The following is a 20,090-nucleotide window of genomic DNA, read 5'->3' as shown; positions in this document are numbered from 1 at the left end:
GCAGGGGGAGAGCTCGAGGGAGAGGGAGCAGACGCCCTGCTGAGCTGGGAGCCCGACATGGGGCTCAATCCCATGACCTGGAGATCATTTCCTGAGCCGAAGGCAGATGCTCAACCATCTGAGCCACCCAGGTGCCCTGGTAGATTTCTAAAGAAAAAGCCTGAGGACTTTCTTGGAACATTTGTACATTCTAGTAAAATTTTTCTCAGTCTTTCCCTGTGTAAGTCATCACTTGTTGCAGATTTTTTAAAAATTTTAGTTATTTGAGAGAGAAAGAGAGAGAGAATGAGTAGGGGGGGAGGGGAAGAGGGAGAAGCAGACTCCCCGCTGAGCAGGGAGCCGGATATGGAGCTTGATCCCAGGACCCTGAAATCACGACCTGAGCTGAAAGCAGACGCTTAACTGAATGAGCCACCCAGGTGCCCACAAAGATTTAAAATCCTTAAAACTGAATCAGAGACATGTAGCAAAACCCTCAAAATGTTATTTTCCAATAAAACATATCTTCGGTATATAGTCCAACTGCAGAGCATCTTAGTCTTGTAGTTCAACTCAGATGATCTTTTTATTGCGAACAGTTCAAAAATTTCTCAAATAAACTTTTGGCTGGAATTTATTTTAAATTAGATGCAAGGGGAAAAAGTTCCCTGTGTGCAGAATGCAAATAACATATTCCCAGTATGAAAGGGTCTATAAAAATACTTCTCTAAATATATCCTCCTGCAAACGGTCAAATAGAGATTCCAGGAGGCCTTTACCCCCTCCCCAAGTCACAGTGACTAGAAACATCTGTCATCATTTTTTCTTCCCTGACTTCTTTGGGTTTCTTTTACTTACTAAGTTTCTATCTTCTGTACATTACAAAAGGCTAGTAGGAAGCTTAAATTTGCCAATGTTCCTTGGCCACAGAGCAAGTCCACTCAGACATGTGTGCCACCCATGGGCAATTTCCAGGAAGAGAAACATCTATTATGAACCAAATGTTTTCTGGAACTTCTAAGTGAACCATTAATCTACTGGGAGCAACTTGGCTCTCTCCTTATTTCTCTGGAGGCTCAAATGAAAGAGAATTCTTCCTAAGTCACATCCTAGCAACAAAGATGAACAAAGTGGACTTCATCAATGTTGGACCCAGGAATCACTGCAACACTTTTTCATGCCAACTTGTATTTTTAATAATCTTTATTGCCTTTCTGATTTAAATCATAGGATATATTACAAAACTTGAAAGTCACATAGGCACAGAAGGAAAATACAGACTATATATATATATCTCCACTTTTATTACGAAAGTTTTCAGAGAAAAGTTTGATAGTACAATGAACAACATACAGGGTCCACCTAGATTCAATGAATGTTGTCTTTTTCTTCCTGTATTTTTTGCTGAGCCATTTAAAAATCGTGTTATGAAGCTTCATCCCTAATATTCGAAGAATAAGGACATTGGCCTAAGTAAATACAAGGATATTATCATACCTAAGAAAATACTTCCATTATCGCTTTATCCCATTTCCAATTATCGCAAGAATCACTAAAGTCACGTATTTTGCACTTGAGTTCGAGAACGTCCCACATTCCGTACTTGTCTGTTTCCTCCTAATGTTGCTTGGCTTCTTCCTCTACCCCCCCTCTTTCCAGTCAGCTGGAAGCTGGGTCTAACTGCTGCATCAGGTTCAGGTTAACGTGTTTTTTCTCAGTGCTGTCATAGTCTTCCTATCATCCCGTTGGGAAGCACACGGCAAGTTGTCCCTGATGCCAGGTTTGAGTACGTGCTTACAGTGGTGACAGATCAGTGCATTATCAAAGGTTGATTTTTTTCTTCTTCTCCGAGTTATCTGTACAGCAACATTTGAGCACTGTAAAGATTCTGTTCAACAGCCTTTTACTGAAGGTTCTGGCATCCACTGATGTCTGCCTGATTGATTACGTAAGGGGTCAGGCTCTGTATTAAAACACTGAATCCTCTCGTACATGCCAAGTATGCAGACTCATCTTCGGGGCAACAGACTAGATAGGTAAACTTGAGTCAGCAGACTGTTCCCATTAAGGCTGGAAGATGGTTTGTCAGACTGTATTTCAGGGTAGAGCTGCTGGGGAAAGGCCCCCCGACAAGCTCTGCGTCTCGCCCCCCAACTGAAAAGACAACTCGCACGGGAAAACCACGAATACCAGGCCACATCTAAAGTGTATCCATGCTCCAGGGGCGTGCAGGCAGCTTGGATCTGCTTAGTCTACTTGGGCAAGACCCATGTGTTGGACCTGCCTTGCTGATAAACCCTGATTTTACAAAAACAGGTAGAAAATGGACAGAACCTGCTGGAAAAGGTAGTTAATAGAATTGTTGCAGAGATAAAAACCACTGCTCTGCCAAAAGAGAAACCTATCTCTGCAGATCAAACTGGCACTTACTGCCATGTACGTATAAATGGGAAAAAATAAAAGAAATATACAAAATGCTGGAAACACATTGACAATTGAGTCTAAAAGGGCAGGGTAAGGTTTTAGGAATGGAATTTCAAAACTGAACCTGATCACCAGTGACCAGCCAGTTAGTTAACTGACACATTTCTGAGAGATGGAATTCCAGAATATTTCATTATTTTACACCGTTTTGTAATTTTGAGATTTTTTTTCTGGAGAAAATGGAACATCTAAAAATCTAAAGGCAAAGTGAACCTCACAGGCTCCTAAAGTTGCAGGTGGGGATTCAGCTTGCTCAGTGCGGTACTGAAGGCTGGCAGTCAGTCCATCCTGCAGGCATCAAGCGGTATGCTCCTGAGGGCTGAGTCTTGTTCAACATGATTTTGCTGAAGGCTTTGATTACACGCTGAATTTACAAATGATACAAAACAAGGAGCAAGAGTTAATAAGCCATATGGCAGAGTAAGAATTATACAAAGTGGAACAAAATAAGGAGTTAACAATTTGAAATTTAATTGACTGTAGCCAAAACCACCAAAGGGTGAGGTATAGAATGGGGGGGGGGGGGGAAACAGCTTCGGGGGCTTCTGTTGTCTGAAAACTCAAGGCACGTCTGTGTGAGGAGGGTACCCTAAGGGCCAAGGCCCTCTGCAGTCCAAGGCGGAGACATGAGTGCTGATCCATCCAGGGCTGGTCTGCCCACATCTGTAGGCTGGAGTTGGGCCCTCAACAGTATGCTCAAGAAGGGACTCTGACGAATTGGGGGTAGGGGTGGGGAGGGGCAACTCAGAGAAGACTGCAGAATAAAGACTCTCCCTGCTCTGGAATCTCAAATCCAAGGTTCTAAGTTCCTGGGGCTGGGCAAAGATCACTTCATGTTCTCAACAGAAGGTCAGCTGTTTACAATCCAAACTTAAAAAGTAACATTGCCATTAAAAGTTTTATTTTAGAAAGTACTTATCTATGGCAAACAGTGGAGATCATTTAACCTTCACATTCATTTTGAGTTAACTCTTGAGAAGGGAAGGATTTCGCATGCCTGCAGTAATACATACACCCAGTAAGGCAGCAGAAACTGGGACTATGCAGGCCTGTGTAACAAGTATGCAGATGCCATTTATTTGGTCCGTAAGTACAGTATAGTCGCATCTGAGTTCTACAAAACATCAAATATAAATAACTTGAAACTGTAACAATACACAAAAATTGGCTTCTTACACAGACATACCAGGCAGTACAAGCTGAAAACTTGAGTAAATTAACATTGTTTTACATTAATATACATAGTGCCAGTTAACATTTAAAAACACGTTTCAATGCATAGCACTTGATACTTCTTTGAATCTATTTCAGTCAGTTAAGAGTATGAAAATGGTTAGATCTAGGCTAAAAATAATTCTTCTTCTAACCAAAAATAAAGGCATAATATTTATAACCAGTTATCAACTTTACTAAACCACAATATTTTAAAACTGTTAAATGATACCTAAGGGTATTTACATTAAAAAGGCAACATGCACTGTGTTGTTTCATCTCATGACTGGTTATGCACACACTTTGTTCAAAGGGCTTTAAAAACTATATTCCTACTTTCAATACAGCATACCGCAATGTTACTAATTGTTCTAGCAAAATGAATGCTTTCAAAGGGAGCAGAATCATCTTCAAGTCACTGGTGTCAATTTTTTCCCTTTGGAACAAAGAACATAACAAATAACCTGGTTCTGCCCAGATGACCTACTGCAGTAAGAGGGTTCTGCTTAGAGGCATTTCTGTTCAATCTAATGCTATAACATCATCAAGCTCTTCTGTCTGTTCTGTGCGGGACCTCTTTGCACTGATATTCTCTTTCTCATCTAATTTCCTCTTGCGACTTCTCTCTTCTTCACTGATGTCAGCATTATTTGAAGGACCTTCTTCATCTGAATCAACTATGAGCACATCATCTTGCTCTTGTGCTTATTTCAGAAAAAAAGGAAAAAATGGTTAAAAGTGTGGGAGTTACTAGTGATTCACTAATATTTTATGAAAGTGAAAAGCTGGCATTTCTAATATATACCAAACTTAAGAATGGTAGGCTACCCTTAGGGAACTTTCACTTTAAACATTACACGTTTCTGTACTGTTTTTAATGTTTTCTGTAACAGCACCGATTTTCTAATCTAAACAAAAAATTGTAACAAGCATATAGAACTCAAATTATTATAGCTCCTCGTTTCTATTTCTCCAACAGAAAAGGGGAGGGTGCATATCCTAATACTGGTAGTGGTGGTAATAATAAAACAACAACAACAACATATACATAGCACTTACAATGTGCCAGGAACTGTTCTGAGCACTTTGCATATAACAACTCATTTAATCATCACAACAACCCTATAAAGAAGATAACATTATTATCCGTTTTCCAGAAAAGGAAACTGATGTACAGAGATTGACTTGCCCAAGGTCACACAACAGCAAATAAGGCCAGGATTCAAAACCACAGTGGGCTCTACCGTGCAGGCTCTTAACCTTACACCACAGCTGGGTTCATGTATCACCCCCAAGCCACCCTCCACCCCCACCAAAGCAAAGACAGAGTACCTACCTATCTAACTCATTGCTACAGTCTCCCAAACTGACCCACAGTAAGGGATCAATCAATGCACATTTCAAATTATGGTTTTTGAAAAACTACCATAGTCCCTTCCTCACAGAAGAATAAGACTTTTCTATTTTTGGAGGGGGAAAAAAGGTCATGAACCCATGGCTCATAGGTGGACCACACTAGCTAGTCTTTAAAAATCTCAGAGAGAACCAAGAACAACCATATTCCAAAGAACACCAAAGACACAGGGTTAAAGAAACGGAAACAAGGAAGTAAAAACAGTTGGTAACTTTCAGTTTCCTGAGTAAAAAATGCAGGGAGGGGAGCCGTTATGGGATGTGGGTAGGGAGGAAACATCCAAAACTTAGCACACAGTAAAGCATCAAGCACTAGCACTGAAAACCCAGGGAAACAGAGCCTCTGATGCACTTTACCAAAGTCATAAGGGTTCTGAGAAAACTGTGAAATGCTAAAATCCTATACTTACAGCATCTGCTCACTCAAAATAGATGCATTGAATTTGTTTCCCCTAAATAAAACAGGCACCCAAAATCCAAAACTACTGCTACAAAGAATGAAGTGTTTTCATAACTAGTAAATTCATTGACATTTCCAGTTTTAAAAACCCACTAACAAAAAAGAACAGTTCCTATTTTCCGTAAGAATTTCCCCTAGTCTTAAATGTCATCGTCATGGTGCATATATTCAGAGCTCCATTAAAACAATCAATGCCAAATCAATACACACCTCTAATAGTCCTATAGGTTTCTGTTTTATGGTCAAATTCATAAAATAATCACAGTTTGTTTCCATGTAATGGCTTGCTGGGTGGGTAATTAACAAAGTGCTGGCTGGCTGGGGCCATGACTCACCAGTGGATGTGGAAGGCTGAGCTCCATCATCACTGCCATTGGTTATGCTTTTGGCAGCATCTTCAGCTTGTTTGGGCCCCACTTTTTCTGGGGCATCACCAACAACTTCAAATTCAACATCCTTCCCTAGGTCCTCACTGTAAAAGAACAACACACTGTAAAACTGGACCACCATGACTACTTATATAACAGCAAAGGCACACCAGAGACACTGCTCCTCAAAGCTCTAAATGCATGTACTATGTACACACCAAATAGATCCTGATTTTCAAAGAACTAATAAAATTAAGACTGCACATAACAAATTTTTGTGATAATTCAAATGGTCAATACCACTGCCCCTTCAAATCAAGGAAAAGGTCTTTAAAAAATATTACACGACTTTTACTGCTAGAGCAGAAAATGGAGTTCAAAACTCTGTGGCCCGATAAAGCTCTTACGTATTATTTCTTCAGCTACCATGTTTGAAGATTCTACACACTCTTCTCCGCTCTTGACCAGAGCCATTTGGTGTTTTAGGCATGGGGGGTTACATGGACTCTGGGTTTCCCCCCATCTTTACTGGCAGCACCCTGCTTCTGTAACGAGTTCCCAAAAACATGTATGAAAGTTTAATGCATGAAAGTCAAGCAAAAGACTTACATGTTATAAGGGGGGGTTCTGTTCCCAGAGAGCTAAAAAATATGATAAAAAAACCCTAATTATGCCTCCTCTTTAGACACCATCTGATATATTTCCATTTTATTGTACATGTCCTTCTGCTGTTTTTTCTTGTATTATTGAACACAAACACACCACTGGCATCCAATGGTGTCTGAGGCTAGAGATCACTCCCTCGCACCATCTATCTTTGACTCAACTGTCTAGCTTTGTGAAACTTGTACTAATTACTAGTAAACTCAGTCTTTCCTGTCATTTTATGCTTTTCATAAACCAAGTACATAAAATGTGATAATCTCCAAACAACTACACAAGCTTGAAGTTCATAGAGATGGCAATATTGGCAAAACAACTAGATGCAGACGGCAACCCCTTTCACATTTGTTAGATGGTACCAAGTCGAAAGTCAGGGTGTAGTTTAGGTGTATCAATGGGAGCATACACAAAAATGCACCATTCAACAGCTAACCATACCAAAGTGGAGGACCATCTGTATTCTAACTGTGTTATATATATGCATATATTCTGTAATATAAGCACAAGAATGCTTTTTATAAAACGAGCAGGACATTAAATCAAATAAAAAGAAAAATACAGGATTCAAAAATCCCTATAGGATAATTTTTAAACGTCGTTACTGTTATAGGTCACAAATGAAATATTTGTCTAACGGGAGAAAGATTACTTCCTTTTTCTAATGAATCATTAAAATAATTAAAGTTTTTATTTTAGTTCAATTATCAAAATGAATTCACCTCTCATTTTAACTATTCAAATGCCTGGATTTCTACCTTTTCTAGATCCTTCTGATCAGACACAGGATGACAGTTACCCTTAAATATTTTTTGCCTATCTCTCTTGTTTTTGAATTCCCAAATTCTTCTGTAGGTCAAGCCTGAGGGAACTTAGTAGCCAACTCAAGCAAATACACTGTGTGGTTTCAAATGAACAGTAAGGCTTAATGGTAAGAAAACATCTTTTCTCCACTTTAAGTTTTTATATTCAAATAATTTCTTACACTTAAAAATATTAATAGTTCCTACCTATGAAGGATGTTGATCAATAAAGTGTAGTCCTGAAGGAAGTCATCTGCTTGAAGCCGGCTCCCATTTCTAATGCCAAATTCTGATAGCTTTTTGTGATTATTAGCTAAGAAATTAGAAAGGAATTTAGATACTTTAGTTATATATTCCACGGAGCAGTCATATTAGTTTAAAAAAGATAAAACCCCTACTACAAGCTGAATTGTGTCGCCCCCTCAAATTCGTATGTTGGAGCCCTAATCCCAGCATCTCAGAACATGACTGTATTTGGAAATAGTGCTTTTTAAAGAGGTGATTAAGTTATAATGAGGCTGTTACGGTGGGACCTAATCCAACCTAACCAGAATCCTTGTAAGAAGCCAAGGAGACCTCAAGAGAAACCAAACCTGTGGACACTTTGATCTTAACGATCTACAGCCTCCAGAATTATGAGAAAGTAAATTTGTTATTTAAGTCACCCTGTCTGTGGATTTTGGAATGGTGGCTCTACCAATCCACTAAAATATTAGGCACTTAGAAATTCAGCTCTGAATGAAGACTACTCAACTACTAAAATAACCGCTTAGAAAGAACCAAACTGTGAGTAGTTCTGAGAACATTCTCCCATTCACACCAAATTAATCTGGAATCCTGAAGGAGTCGAAGACAACTTTTAGATTGTTTAAAATATATTCTACTTGCAAAGAGGTTATCCGTGACAACTTCAACAAACTACTTTTCAGCAAACTGTATAATTCAGAAAATGAGAAAACTTTGATTTGAATGGATTTTTCATTTTTCAACATTTCTCAAGGACGAGCCTATGGGACCTCCCAAAAATAATCATTCCAATCTAGTTTTAGCTTCCACGTGTTATTTCTGCTTCATGTAAACATTTCTGCTTCGTGCAGCACAGTGCCTAATACCCACTAGCAGTCAATAAACCCTTACTACATGGATTATAAATATTCCAATGAAGAACAACTCCTCCAACCAAACTTGTGATGTCACCACCTCCTACTCCCTAGTTGAGTCTTTCTGCCTTAATTATCCTTTCTCTCTTGCATGTTCAAATGCTCTTTTCTCTTGACCTGTAAAAACACAAGTATCACAAAACTGCTTCCTCACTTTGCTCCCAGTTTCACCCCCCTCTTCAAGACAGACTGTGCTTTATTGAATATTTGCTCCATGAAGGGCAGACTGTATAGAACCTGTCGACCTATGGAGTGTCTGGCACATACCAAGTAAACTGTATTTTAAATTCTAGTTATCATTAAATTTATGTGCTTTTTCTATATAATCTAATAATCTTTGTTGGTTTTTATGATTTGTTACTTATAAGGAAAATGCTCAGAAAGGATGCTCCCTCCTTGAGCCTGAAACCCAGAAACTACTGACAGTTTCTAATTCTTTTACAGATTTCTTTTTTTTTTTTTTTTTTAAGTAAACTCTATGACCATTGTGGGGCTCAAACTCATGACCCGGAAATTGAGAGTTGCATGCTCTACTGACTGAGCCAGAAGGATGGGATGCCCCTACAGATTTCTTATTTTAACTTTTTAACCTACCTGGAATGCCTTCAGAGAATGATAGTTCCTACCCAGACTTCCATCCTCAAGCCCTTTCACTTCTCCACTCACTACAAACTCCTCAGACCCAACATGTTTGAAAGAGAAATAGTTACTGTGCATTCATTCTATACTGGTCAATTAGCATCATCTCTGAAGCCAGAGTCCTGGTGACAGTCCTGTATTAGCCTAACAATGCTGCTTCTCCTCACCTGGCCACTGAACTCTGACTGCAAATCTCAACTATGTTATCTGCTAATGCCTCAGAAAACATCCCTTACTACCTTCATTTTTTTCTCCCTAAATAGCTCCCTGCTTCCTCTTTCACATGCTTAACTCCCCCTCTGCAGACTATGCTAGAAGGTAATATATTACTTCCCTGCTTATAAACCCTGGTGGGAGCAGGGCACAGGGGAAGAGAACGACAAAAACATGTCACCCGTATGCCACAGAAAGCCCTCCAGCTGTACCGTCAACCCCGCAGCACCCCACTTTCCAGTGAAACAACTGGCCATTCCAAAAGCCTTTTATGTTTGTAAAGGCTGCTGTTTCTGTCCAAGTGCAGATGTTGCCTTCTCTGCACGGAGGGCCTTGACGATCTTCAAGAACTGGCCCAGAAGTCCTTTCTCCTGTGACCCTTCTCCTCTCTTCAGAAGACTCTAATTCCTACCTTATACACTCTGTTCCTATAGTTATTTCTTAGATTGTGTTAAATCCACTCCTTCCAGGCTCTAAAGTACTTCAAGACAGGGACCACTGCCTTATTCATTTTTGAATTACAACATCTAGGACTATACCTATGACACAGAAGGACTCTAAACATATTTGAATAAATGCTCACACCCTCAGTAGCACATGTATTTTGAGGAAAAGGGCCAGAGATTTAAGCCACAGAGATTCTTGGACCAGTTTCCATTTTTAAAATCCTAGCATTTGAAAGAGCTGGCCAAGGGGGAGAATGTATAGTCGTGGATAAACTTTCTGTGTGCTTATGAAGACAGCTGGCTAAAATGGGGCTTAAATATTCAACTAGATTCTTTAAAACAGACTACTACCTATCCAAAACATGGCCTCGAATTACTCATGACCTAGTATCTCGAACAATTTCTTTACAAAAAACTACAGTCAAGAATCCGGACACTAGGTTTTAATGTAAAGGCTTGACATTTGAATAACCTCATCAGGATGTGGCAAAGTGTCCTGAAGAAAGGAGAGAGAGAGAGAGAGGGAGAGAGGAAAGAACGAAAGAAAGGAAAAAAAAAATCACGTATTTGGGGAAAACAATGTCCCCAGATTTTGAAAGTAATGGTACACTGACAAAATTAGGGATGTGGAGAATCAACTAAAATGGAAGCCCAAAGAGATGAGCTGCCAAAGTGGCCAAAGAGGTATGGGAACGTCTAAGTCTAATCAGACTGACTATTGCAGTCTGAAGGGGACATAACCATAACCAACTCTAAGAAAGCTTAAAAAGAATTAAATGCATCATACTTTGTATAACAAATGCATTAACAAAAGGGATGACCTGCTTGAACTTTTTTTTTAGAAGATCTATTTATTTTAGAGAGTGTGCGCACAGGTGGGAGGGGCAGAGGGAGAGAGAATCCCAAGCAGACTCTGTGCTGAGCACACAGACATGGAGCTCAATCCCACAACCCCGAGATCATGACCTGACCCCAAACCAAGAGTTGGACGCTTAACCAACTGTACCACCAAAATGCCGACCTGCTTGAACTTTTGAAAAGGAAAGCCTAAAAAGCCAACAGTGGGCACTGATTTTCAGCACTACTTTCTACTCTATAGCAGGCTATCAAGGCTTCTTTCTCTACTCTTAGACAAAACACCTAATAGCCTTCAATCACCATTCCTCCCCTAACAGCCAGAGCAATCTTCCCATTACGAATTTAGCTTCCAGTATCCATGATACAGGCAAGGTGGTTCCTTGTTAGTGGACAAGAGCATCATGGTCACTGCAAACCTAACTATGTACTGGGTTCTTGAGAAACAGTCCCTGAGACACCCTGACAACACGGGACTCCCCAAACCTGGAACTGCATGATCCCAGCAAGGCAGTGCCACCTGGGGAGCACACTTGCATGACCAAATATTGCCCCGTCAGCTGTGATACTGAGTAACATGTACAGTAAATGGACGAACTAATGTTACTCCTTCATGTACATACAGTTTCCACCCAAATGAGGGGAGTGAATAAATGCAATGTAGGATACCTTCTGTCTCTCCCTCTTCTGAAGATATTAAGATTGTTCCTTTCCCATCTTCAATTTGGACATCTGGTGCTACCATAGCAAATTTTTCTTTCACTATCTGTAAGAAAAAAAAAGATTCGAAATATTAATATATATAGCTGAAGACAATAAAAAAACCTTAGACAAGGCTCTTAGTTTCTACCCTTCCATTGGAAAGGGGCAAAGCTGTTCTTAAAGATACCTCAGGGAATGCAGGAAAACACTGGAAATTCACCCAATTATAATCTCCATACCCATGTTGCCCATCTTCCACCCCCACGTTTGAGCACTGATGCAGTTCAGATAAAACTTCCTCTAAATGGGAGATTGCGAACTCTTGACTGGCTCTTAGTATTTTGTCCTTCCCTACAGAATAGGCACTGAGCTAGACACTTGGCATATTTCATCTTAGTCTCTATGCCAATCTTGTACTTGCAGATGTTTTATAGATGGAAAATTTATCATAAAACTGATTCTTGGATAGTCTTCCTCTTTCCAAGTTCCATTTCTCTTTAAATTCCAAGATGGATCAGGAGTGATAATAATCCATTAAATCCTAGCTGCTCTTAAAAATAACAGAGGAATTCTCTAAAGGTCTGATTATCCCACAAATAGTGGACTTGCCTTTAAGCTCAAGAATTGACTACATACCGACTATAATTATTTCCTAAGGGGGGGGGGAATCACCCTCTGCTGGCCAGTATACCAAATCCCACGCTTCTCCATCAAAACATAAGCTCAAAACAATCTGCCCTATGCAATCAGTTCTGGGAGAAAGGCTACTCCCTCTCAAACAGTCTGGGCCACAAGGCTCTACTGCCCCCATGTCATATAAATATGAAACACGATGATGGGGATTATCAGAGAGCCAGAATCTGAAGCGTTCCAGAAGTGGGAAGTGGCACCCATTTGGGCCATTTATAGAGAAACTAATTAGCCAATTTAGAAGGAACCTAAGGACCAGACTACATTCCTAAACCTCCAGAGCTCTACTACTGGTGAATCCAGATACACAAATGCAGCATTTCATAAGACGCCAACTTAACACACCAGAATCAGGACCATCACCAGACCGTTTCAGGATATCGCCTATCAAGAAACACAGAATTTACACACTATTTGGGAACAAAGTGTCTCTTGGTTGCCAAGAAACCGTACCAGCTCTGTAGCACCTGTGGTGCACATTCCATCCAAATTCCTCTAGTCCCTTCTGGAATATGAAGCACATACTCTGGAACCACAGACCGAAAAACCAGTAGGAACCCAGATAGTAAAGCAACCTAGAATATCAGAGCAACGCACTTTAGTAGTCAGAATCTTTCGGAATAATTACGTGGCTTTTAGTCTGTTATCACACTAACACTATCAGGCAGAAGGCAACTTAGGTTTCCTGTTTTTAGAAAAGGAAAATCAACAAACCTTGTGGAAGAGAATGAGCACCTGCACTTACCTTATCCTGTAATGTGAGAACAGTCACTTTGTGGACGTTCAGCCGAACAGTCACCTCTGGCTTGCTGGCACATACGTAACAATTAGGGTTAGGACGATCCAGTGCACAAGGCACTAGAAGCTTCTTTCTTGGGTTTGGTTGTTTATTCAAAAAAATCTTTGGAGGAGAAAAAAATACAAGCAGAATCCACAAATCAGAGTTACAATTTTATATGCCACACAATCTGAAGTCCACCATCTTGTTTACTGTGGAGCCAATAAAAAAATGACTTAAATATTCCCTTCTAGATGGGGAAAAAACATAAGGAAAATCATGGCCTTTTAAATAAGAGCCTGATTTTTCAACTTTCTTTTCCAATTAGCTACCATGTGAAAGGCTGTGCTTACTGAAAAGAAATCTTGTACTGATGTCTCTAAACTATTCTGCAAATTAATTTAGCAAAAGGGCCTAGCTGTACTCATCCCTGATATCACTAAAACAGCTTTTGGGTGTCTTCCTAGTGGTTGTTCTTATCAAGTTTAAGCCAACTTCTCAATAGCAATACACTTATTTCTCCAATTAATGATAACGCTTTCACAGATGTATGGAACCAATGAATGTGCTGCCTTTCTTTTCAAGTTGTCTATGATGATTACAATATTAACATTTATATAATTACGAGAAAAAATAACGTACTTCAAACAATATTAGCACCCAATTACCATTTCCCTAGAACCCAAACAAAAAATAAAAGCCAATGCAAATTTTTAAAATTGCACTAGAAAAAAAAAATGCACTGAAATTTAAAAAGGCCCCAACCTCATATTACTACAAAGTTTGGTAAATACTAGCAAGATTAATACAAACAAATGTCAGATAAACACCGGAAGCAGATATACAAATTCTCATTTCTTGATGACCATGTTAAGTGTGGCACCTGCTAAGATGACTTAATTCTGAAGAGGAACCCCATGGGTTCCCCAACTTTAATGAAGTAAATCCTGTGAGAGGCAGTAAGTGCTGGGAGGAGGGCTCCTGTAACAACAGTACTGCTAGCAGTGAGCCACTGTACTGGCAGGGCCAGGGTTCAATGGGAGAACAGATTTGACTGATCTTAGGAGTCACTGGGAAGGTAACTGTGCTAAGGGAGATCAACAGTCAGGAAAACAAATACTAACACCATTAACACGCAGGCTAACACTATTACTCCATCCTAAAATTCACTTCATACATATGAACCAAAAAAAGCAGACATAAACACATTAACCCAAGAGAGGGCAAAGTTAAGTAAGCAAAAAAACAAGAAGGATGTTACAGGAAACAGTAGACATTTTAATAAATTCAACAATTAATATTGTTTGTGAACTCAAAAAGGGATACATACTGTAGCCACAGGACAAACTCAGGTTGCTATAAACCAGAAATAAAAATATGAAGTTTTGTTTTTCTTTTTAAGATTTTATTTGACAGAGAGAGGAAGAGCACAACCAGGGGGAGTGGGAGAGGGAGAAACGGACTCCTTGCTGAGCAGGGAGCCGGACGTGGGTCTCGACCCTAGGACCCTGGAATCATGACTGGAGCTGAAGACAGAGGCTTAAACCCTCTGAGCCACCCAGGTAGCCCAAAAAATGAAGTTTAAAAAAAAAAATCTGACAGCCAAAAAAAATTTTAAATAGCAAACCGAACCAAGATGATAGACTGGCAATGATTCCACAGTCCTTCACCCCAAAATTCCATGAAAATAAAAGGTTTTTGTTTTTTAAAGTAGGCTTCACAACCAGCATGAAGCCCAATGTGGGGTTTGAACTCACGACGCTGAGATCAAGCCCTGAGCTGAGATCAAAAGTCAGACACTTAATCGAAGGAGCCACCCACAGGTGTCCCAACAAAAGGGTATTTAAGAGTGTATCAATAACGGCACTGAAAAGTACAAGTACCAGTGCAGAGGAGGTAGTTTTGTTTGTTTTTTAAAGATTTTATTTAGTTGAGAGACAGTTTAGAAGCCGGGGGGGGGGGGGGGGAGGCAGCAGCGGTTGGGTGGGCAGAGAGAGAGGGAGAAGCAGACTTCCGCTGAGCAGGGAGCCTGACGTGGGGCTCAATCCCAGGACCCTGGGATCATGACCCGAGGCGAAGGCAGACGCTTAAATGACTGAGCCACCCAGGCGCCCCGCAGAGGAGGTAGTTTTTAGAAAATCCTAAAAATAAATTGGTCCTTTCATTTCAACATTACAGTATAAAGGAGAACCTAAACAAGAGCAAAAGTATTGGCTACAAGTTTTTTAAGGAAGTTTTCTAAATTGCCAAGCTGGTAAGAATGCAAACCATCTTCAGGCAAACTCAATAAAGTGAAAGCAGGAATCCAAAGAGAACATCCAAGTGGCTTCAGTTTTTAAAGATAAACCTACTCCAAACCTCATGCAACACAGGAATTCTTTAACAGGAGACTCTTGAATGCAGCAAGGACCTGGAAGGGCAGGTGAATGAAGAAGAATATCTTTCCCACAAAAACAGCAAGAAAAATTACCTTGGCCTCGGTGCTCAGGGGATGTGAGGGGGGACAACGACACGTATCTTCTTTCATATTTCATTACAGTAGGACAGGGCTCGTGCGGATTTACTGTCAGACATAGGAGTTGAAAAACTAAAGCTAGGAATTTAGAAGTAGTTCTGAATTGATAAGATGCCAGGCACCCAGCTCAAATCCTCTTTGAAGAAGTACACCTTCAGCAAGTCCTTCAGAATGACCAGACATAGGGGTGCCTAGGCGGCTTAGTGGGTTGAGCGTCTGCCTTTGACTCAGGTCATGATCTCAGGGTTCTGGGATTAAGCCCCGCGTTGGGCTCCCTGTTCAGTGGGGAGTCTGCTTCTCCCTTTCCCTCTGCCCCTTCCCTGCACCATGCTCTCGCTCTCTCAAATAAATAAAATCTTAAAAAAAAAAAAATTACCAGACACTGTTTTAACAAACCCTAATTCGGTTAAAAAAAAAAAAAAAAAACAAAACAGATCCTACACCACAAGCCAACAAAAATACTATGAGATCTAGCAGAAATGACAGTAGACTCACCCATAGAGTTCAGACATTGACATTATCAAAGAACATAAACTCAGTTTAAAACAAAAAAGGAGACTAAAAAGCATGAACAAGGGAGAGGACTGTAAAATGACAAAGCAAAATTTAAAAACCATAGAGAACTTTTAGAATTGAAAAACAATTGAAAAAACGTTAAAAGAAGGAACCACAATGAGTCCCTCTAAGAATTCAGTAAAAATGCAACTGTTAGAAACAAACTAGCTTCTGCTTCTATTTCAGACAAAAATAAGAGAAGCAAATGTTTTTCTTTTTGCTGTAATTACTTACACATAAACTTACAAGATAAGTGGAACAATGGTTTTTCCACTGCTTTAATCAATTTTATTATTTTAATTTTTTAAATGATTTGTTTAATGTGCTTTTTATAAGTTACTTTTTCCCCGCTGAAGTATACACTACTATTAAAAACAGGTTGGACAGGGGCGCCTGGCTGGCTCAGGTGGAAGAGCATGTTGACTCTTGACCTCAGGGTCGAGAGTTCAAGCCCCAATTTGAGCACAGAGCTTACTTGGAAAAAAAAAAGAAGGTTGCATAAAAATGCAAATAGAAATACTCACTGTTCTACACTGGTCTATTTTTCCTGATAATATCTTCAATCCTTCCAATACTATTAACCCAGCAATCACTGCATTAGTAGTAGCGATAGCAGGAATAATGTTCCCTGCCATTGCTGAAAAACAAAGACGAATATGTTTAACTGTTAAAAAAGAGTAACTTAGAATTTTAGGCAATACAACTAAAGTATAAAACAACTTACATTTTATATCAAATCTGCTCTTCATATTCATACTGAAAATATGCATCCTAAGGTTCGCTGCAGAGGTGACAAAATCCATTGCAGATGGGTCATCCTGCCAAAAATTTAAACAACTTAACAAGTCTTCCCACAAACTTACTAATTTGGTTATTACCACCTTCAAAACAGTACTTTCACATGTTTTATAACACTGTAGACAGTCAACTAGAACAAGAGATGGCCTTGAGGAAGAAGCCAGGGTCTCATTATCAGCTTCTTGGATCCAGGAATGTAGCCTGACAAGAACACCAAGACACACCAGGCTTCTAGGAACTCACTCCTGCTTAAACAAATGCAGTGGACACTAAGTGTATAGACTGGACACCAATTCCATCCATTGACAGTAGCCACCCTCTCCTGGGTCCATCTGTCCATAATGAAAGGTTGTTTGGTAACAAGCAAAGACATAAAGGCTTTTTAGAGAAAAGGGCTTCATTAAAGACTCAAACATTTGGACTACACCTTTCGGTTTTCCTTCTCCAAATTCCCTTCAGATGTACCACTCTCCTGGATTTGCAGTTTCTTTTCACCTACGGCAATACAACAAAAGTCTTCCCTTGACAATTTATATTCTCCCGGAGATTGTATCTTGGTCGCTTCAGACTTCAGCAAGGTTTCCTGCTTCACTGAGAACATACTATTCTAGCCTGTAATTCGGAAGCACCAAAGTATAGAAGAGAAACCACCGATAGGATTGAGTTCTCTATATACTTGCTGGCTGGCTAACGTCTGGCAAATGAAATTCCTCAAATCCATTATTCCTTAAGTATTAAGTAGGGAAAATTATATAAATATTTTATAAGGTTGTGATGAGGATTAAGTATGAATATTTAACAGTACCCAACATAGTATTCATCAAGTTACTTCGCTAGGCAACTGTTCACCATGTCCATTAGGTATAGATTTCAATAAGGGTAACAACTCCCAGTTTCAATTTCATTATCTAGCCCCTGTGTACGGATGAAAATGTCCCAAATCACTATTATAACAGTAACAGTGAAAATATGTATTTATTAAGTAGTTAATCTTTATACAACATAATACCAACTTACTAGCTCTATTTTAGATATCTAATTCAATCACAGCTTCAAAATTTGCACAAAATTATCATCTTAGCTTAGTAAAACTGACCAAACTTTTCCCCTTACAACTCACAGCAAATCTCTATATAGCATCATAGAAACATATAAACTTTATCAAAGATAAATCACTTGTAGCCATAGAAAACATTGATTACAATTAAAAATAAGATTAACTCATTAAATTTCAAAATATGACATCTAACCACATAATACTATTATATATCATTTTAACTTGTAAGAATAATTACATTTAATTTTTGTATTTAGAGGTCTCAGACCTTTCACTATTTCAATAGAAAGGCAATTTTATTACTTTCAAGGTTAAATTAGGCCCATGAGCTGTTGTCTCCAAAAGGATTTTATGACTTCTATTAACAAATCTGTATTACACAAGAAAGTTTTTAAGTCAGTGAAACATTTTACTCGAATAAATTCACATTATTTCTCCGGTCCAATTATGTTCTCCAAACATAATTATAAACCACAAATTCATAACCAGAATCTAAAAGAAAGTTCTATGATATTACTTGAACTCACGTACAGAAAATTCATACTTTAATGTAGTAATTAGAAATGAAAACATTCTAGCAAAATCAACATTATGTCCTCAAATTCTGGTAGAATAAATGATATCCAAAAAATTATTAGCTTCTGGTTACAGTTCAAGAACAAAAATATGCATGTGATATAGAACTGCCACATATTTTCAAAACGAACCTTGTCCCATATGAGCTCAGCTCCATCCCCCTTTTCTGCTAAATGAACTCTCAAAGTCTCAATGCTCTTTGAAAAAAGACAAGCATAGCTCTTTACATCTAGAACTTGCTGGTCTTTCAGACCTAACTGCGGTTCATTTTGTTGATCTGATGCATTGGTTTCTTCTCCTAAGGGAAAAAATATTAGAAATTTCACTATTAAACGCCATTCCTCTAGTTAATTTAAAAATTCAAAGCTTGACCAGTAAGAAAATCAAAATGAAACAAATTCCATGAAAATAATTATCAGGATGCAACAAATACCTGTGCAAGAAAATTGCTAATAGTGAGGAACCTCACAAAAATCAATGGAGAATTCAAAGATACAATGTCAGTAAAATGGGAAGCATTATGCCCAGCTTACAGTTAGCAACCAGTAAGTGGAAGCTATTAGCGAACTTAGTCCTTAAAGTTAAATATTCATTACTGTAGAGAATTGCTCCAAACTGACACCCCAAATCTCCTGGGACCCTTTAAGTTTCAATGTGCTGACCACTGCTGCGCATATGTTAATATAACGTAGATAAAGCACAGATACAATGTGTGGAAGGGGCAGCAGGATAAGGAAGAAGTCACTACTACAATAGTTTTTCTCACATTTAAAATTATAAGTATGTCCCTAAATTAAATCCTACAGAGATAATCACACAAAGGTACAAAGATGTGTGTGTATTCTTATCACAACACTATTTGAGGGAAAATATGAAACAAACAAAAGTTAACCAATAAGAGACTAGTTAAATAATACTGACTGGAAAGAGCAAGTATATATAAATAGTATGATTCCATTTATGTAAAGCGCATAAACAACTGCCCTTTGTTTCTGAGCATAGAGCTGACTACCAAGACATTCCCTAAATGCTAATAGTGGCTATATCTCTAGGTGACAAGATTTCCAGCAATCTTTCTTCATGTTTCTAAACTGTCTGAATTTCTTACCATGAAATTCAGGGTTAAAGATTTTAGGTGAGAGAATTTCCAATTTAGGTAGATATCCCAAAGACTAAAATGTATTTAAGTTTATTTATTCAAGTAATCTCTAACCTAACATGGGGCTTGAACTCACAACCTGAGGTCAAGAACGACATGCTCTTCCAACAAAGTCAGCCAGGCACCCCATAAAATGTATTCTTTACCTTGACTTTGCACTTCGGCCCAGTCCAACGGAACTGGAGGTTTCCTTTTCCGCCACAATTTGTCCATTGTCAACAGATACCGGATATCATCTTTAAAAAGCTTAAAAAAATAAAAAAAATAATAAAGATAAAAATCCCACAAATCCTACCATCCCTATGCTGATAAAATGTAACAAAATTTCATTGATGATTTACAATAAATATTACACCATAAAACCTTCTGATTTAAAGACATGTCCTATACCAGATAAACAATTTCCAAAAGAAAAACCCACAAAACATAAACCTTTTATAAAAAGAAATTTTACACAGAACGTCTGCCTTTGAAACAGTGAAAGCAGAAATGCTGAGAAAAACAGAGTAAAGGAACTCTGAATAGTGCTCATGGCCCCTGACCTCCTAAGTCACCTCCCCAGAGCACA

At 38.9% G+C, this 20,090-nt stretch overlaps 1 protein-coding gene across 1 annotated transcript in view; it reads right to left on the bottom strand.

The window, feature by feature from the left end:
- Positions 1 to 1,150: 1,150 nt before the first annotated feature.
- UBA2 (ubiquitin like modifier activating enzyme 2) overlaps positions 1,151 to 20,090 on the bottom strand; it is a 39,029-nt gene continuing 20,089 nt past the window's right edge. The window contains exons 9-17 of the mRNA XM_026484315.4: positions 19,669 to 19,768; positions 18,495 to 18,661; positions 16,657 to 16,750; positions 16,457 to 16,569; positions 12,830 to 12,985; positions 11,362 to 11,458; positions 7,587 to 7,692; positions 5,884 to 6,020; positions 1,151 to 4,379 (exon numbers count right to left, since the gene is read on the bottom strand). Coding sequence (XP_026340100.1) covers positions 4,198 to 4,379; positions 5,884 to 6,020; positions 7,587 to 7,692; positions 11,362 to 11,458; positions 12,830 to 12,985; positions 16,457 to 16,569; positions 16,657 to 16,750; positions 18,495 to 18,661; positions 19,669 to 19,768 — 1,152 coding nt within the window. The 3' untranslated portion in view covers positions 1,151 to 4,197. The remainder of the gene's footprint in view (positions 4,380 to 5,883; positions 6,021 to 7,586; positions 7,693 to 11,361; positions 11,459 to 12,829; positions 12,986 to 16,456; positions 16,570 to 16,656; positions 16,751 to 18,494; positions 18,662 to 19,668; positions 19,769 to 20,090) is intronic.

Source organism: Ursus arctos, unplaced genomic scaffold, assembly GCF_023065955.2.
Source record: "Ursus arctos isolate Adak ecotype North America unplaced genomic scaffold, UrsArc2.0 scaffold_19, whole genome shotgun sequence".
NCBI lineage: Eukaryota > Metazoa > Chordata > Mammalia > Carnivora > Ursidae > Ursus > Ursus arctos.
Note: the sequence above shows the minus strand (reverse complement) of the source record. Positions and strands in the feature narration are given on the sequence as shown.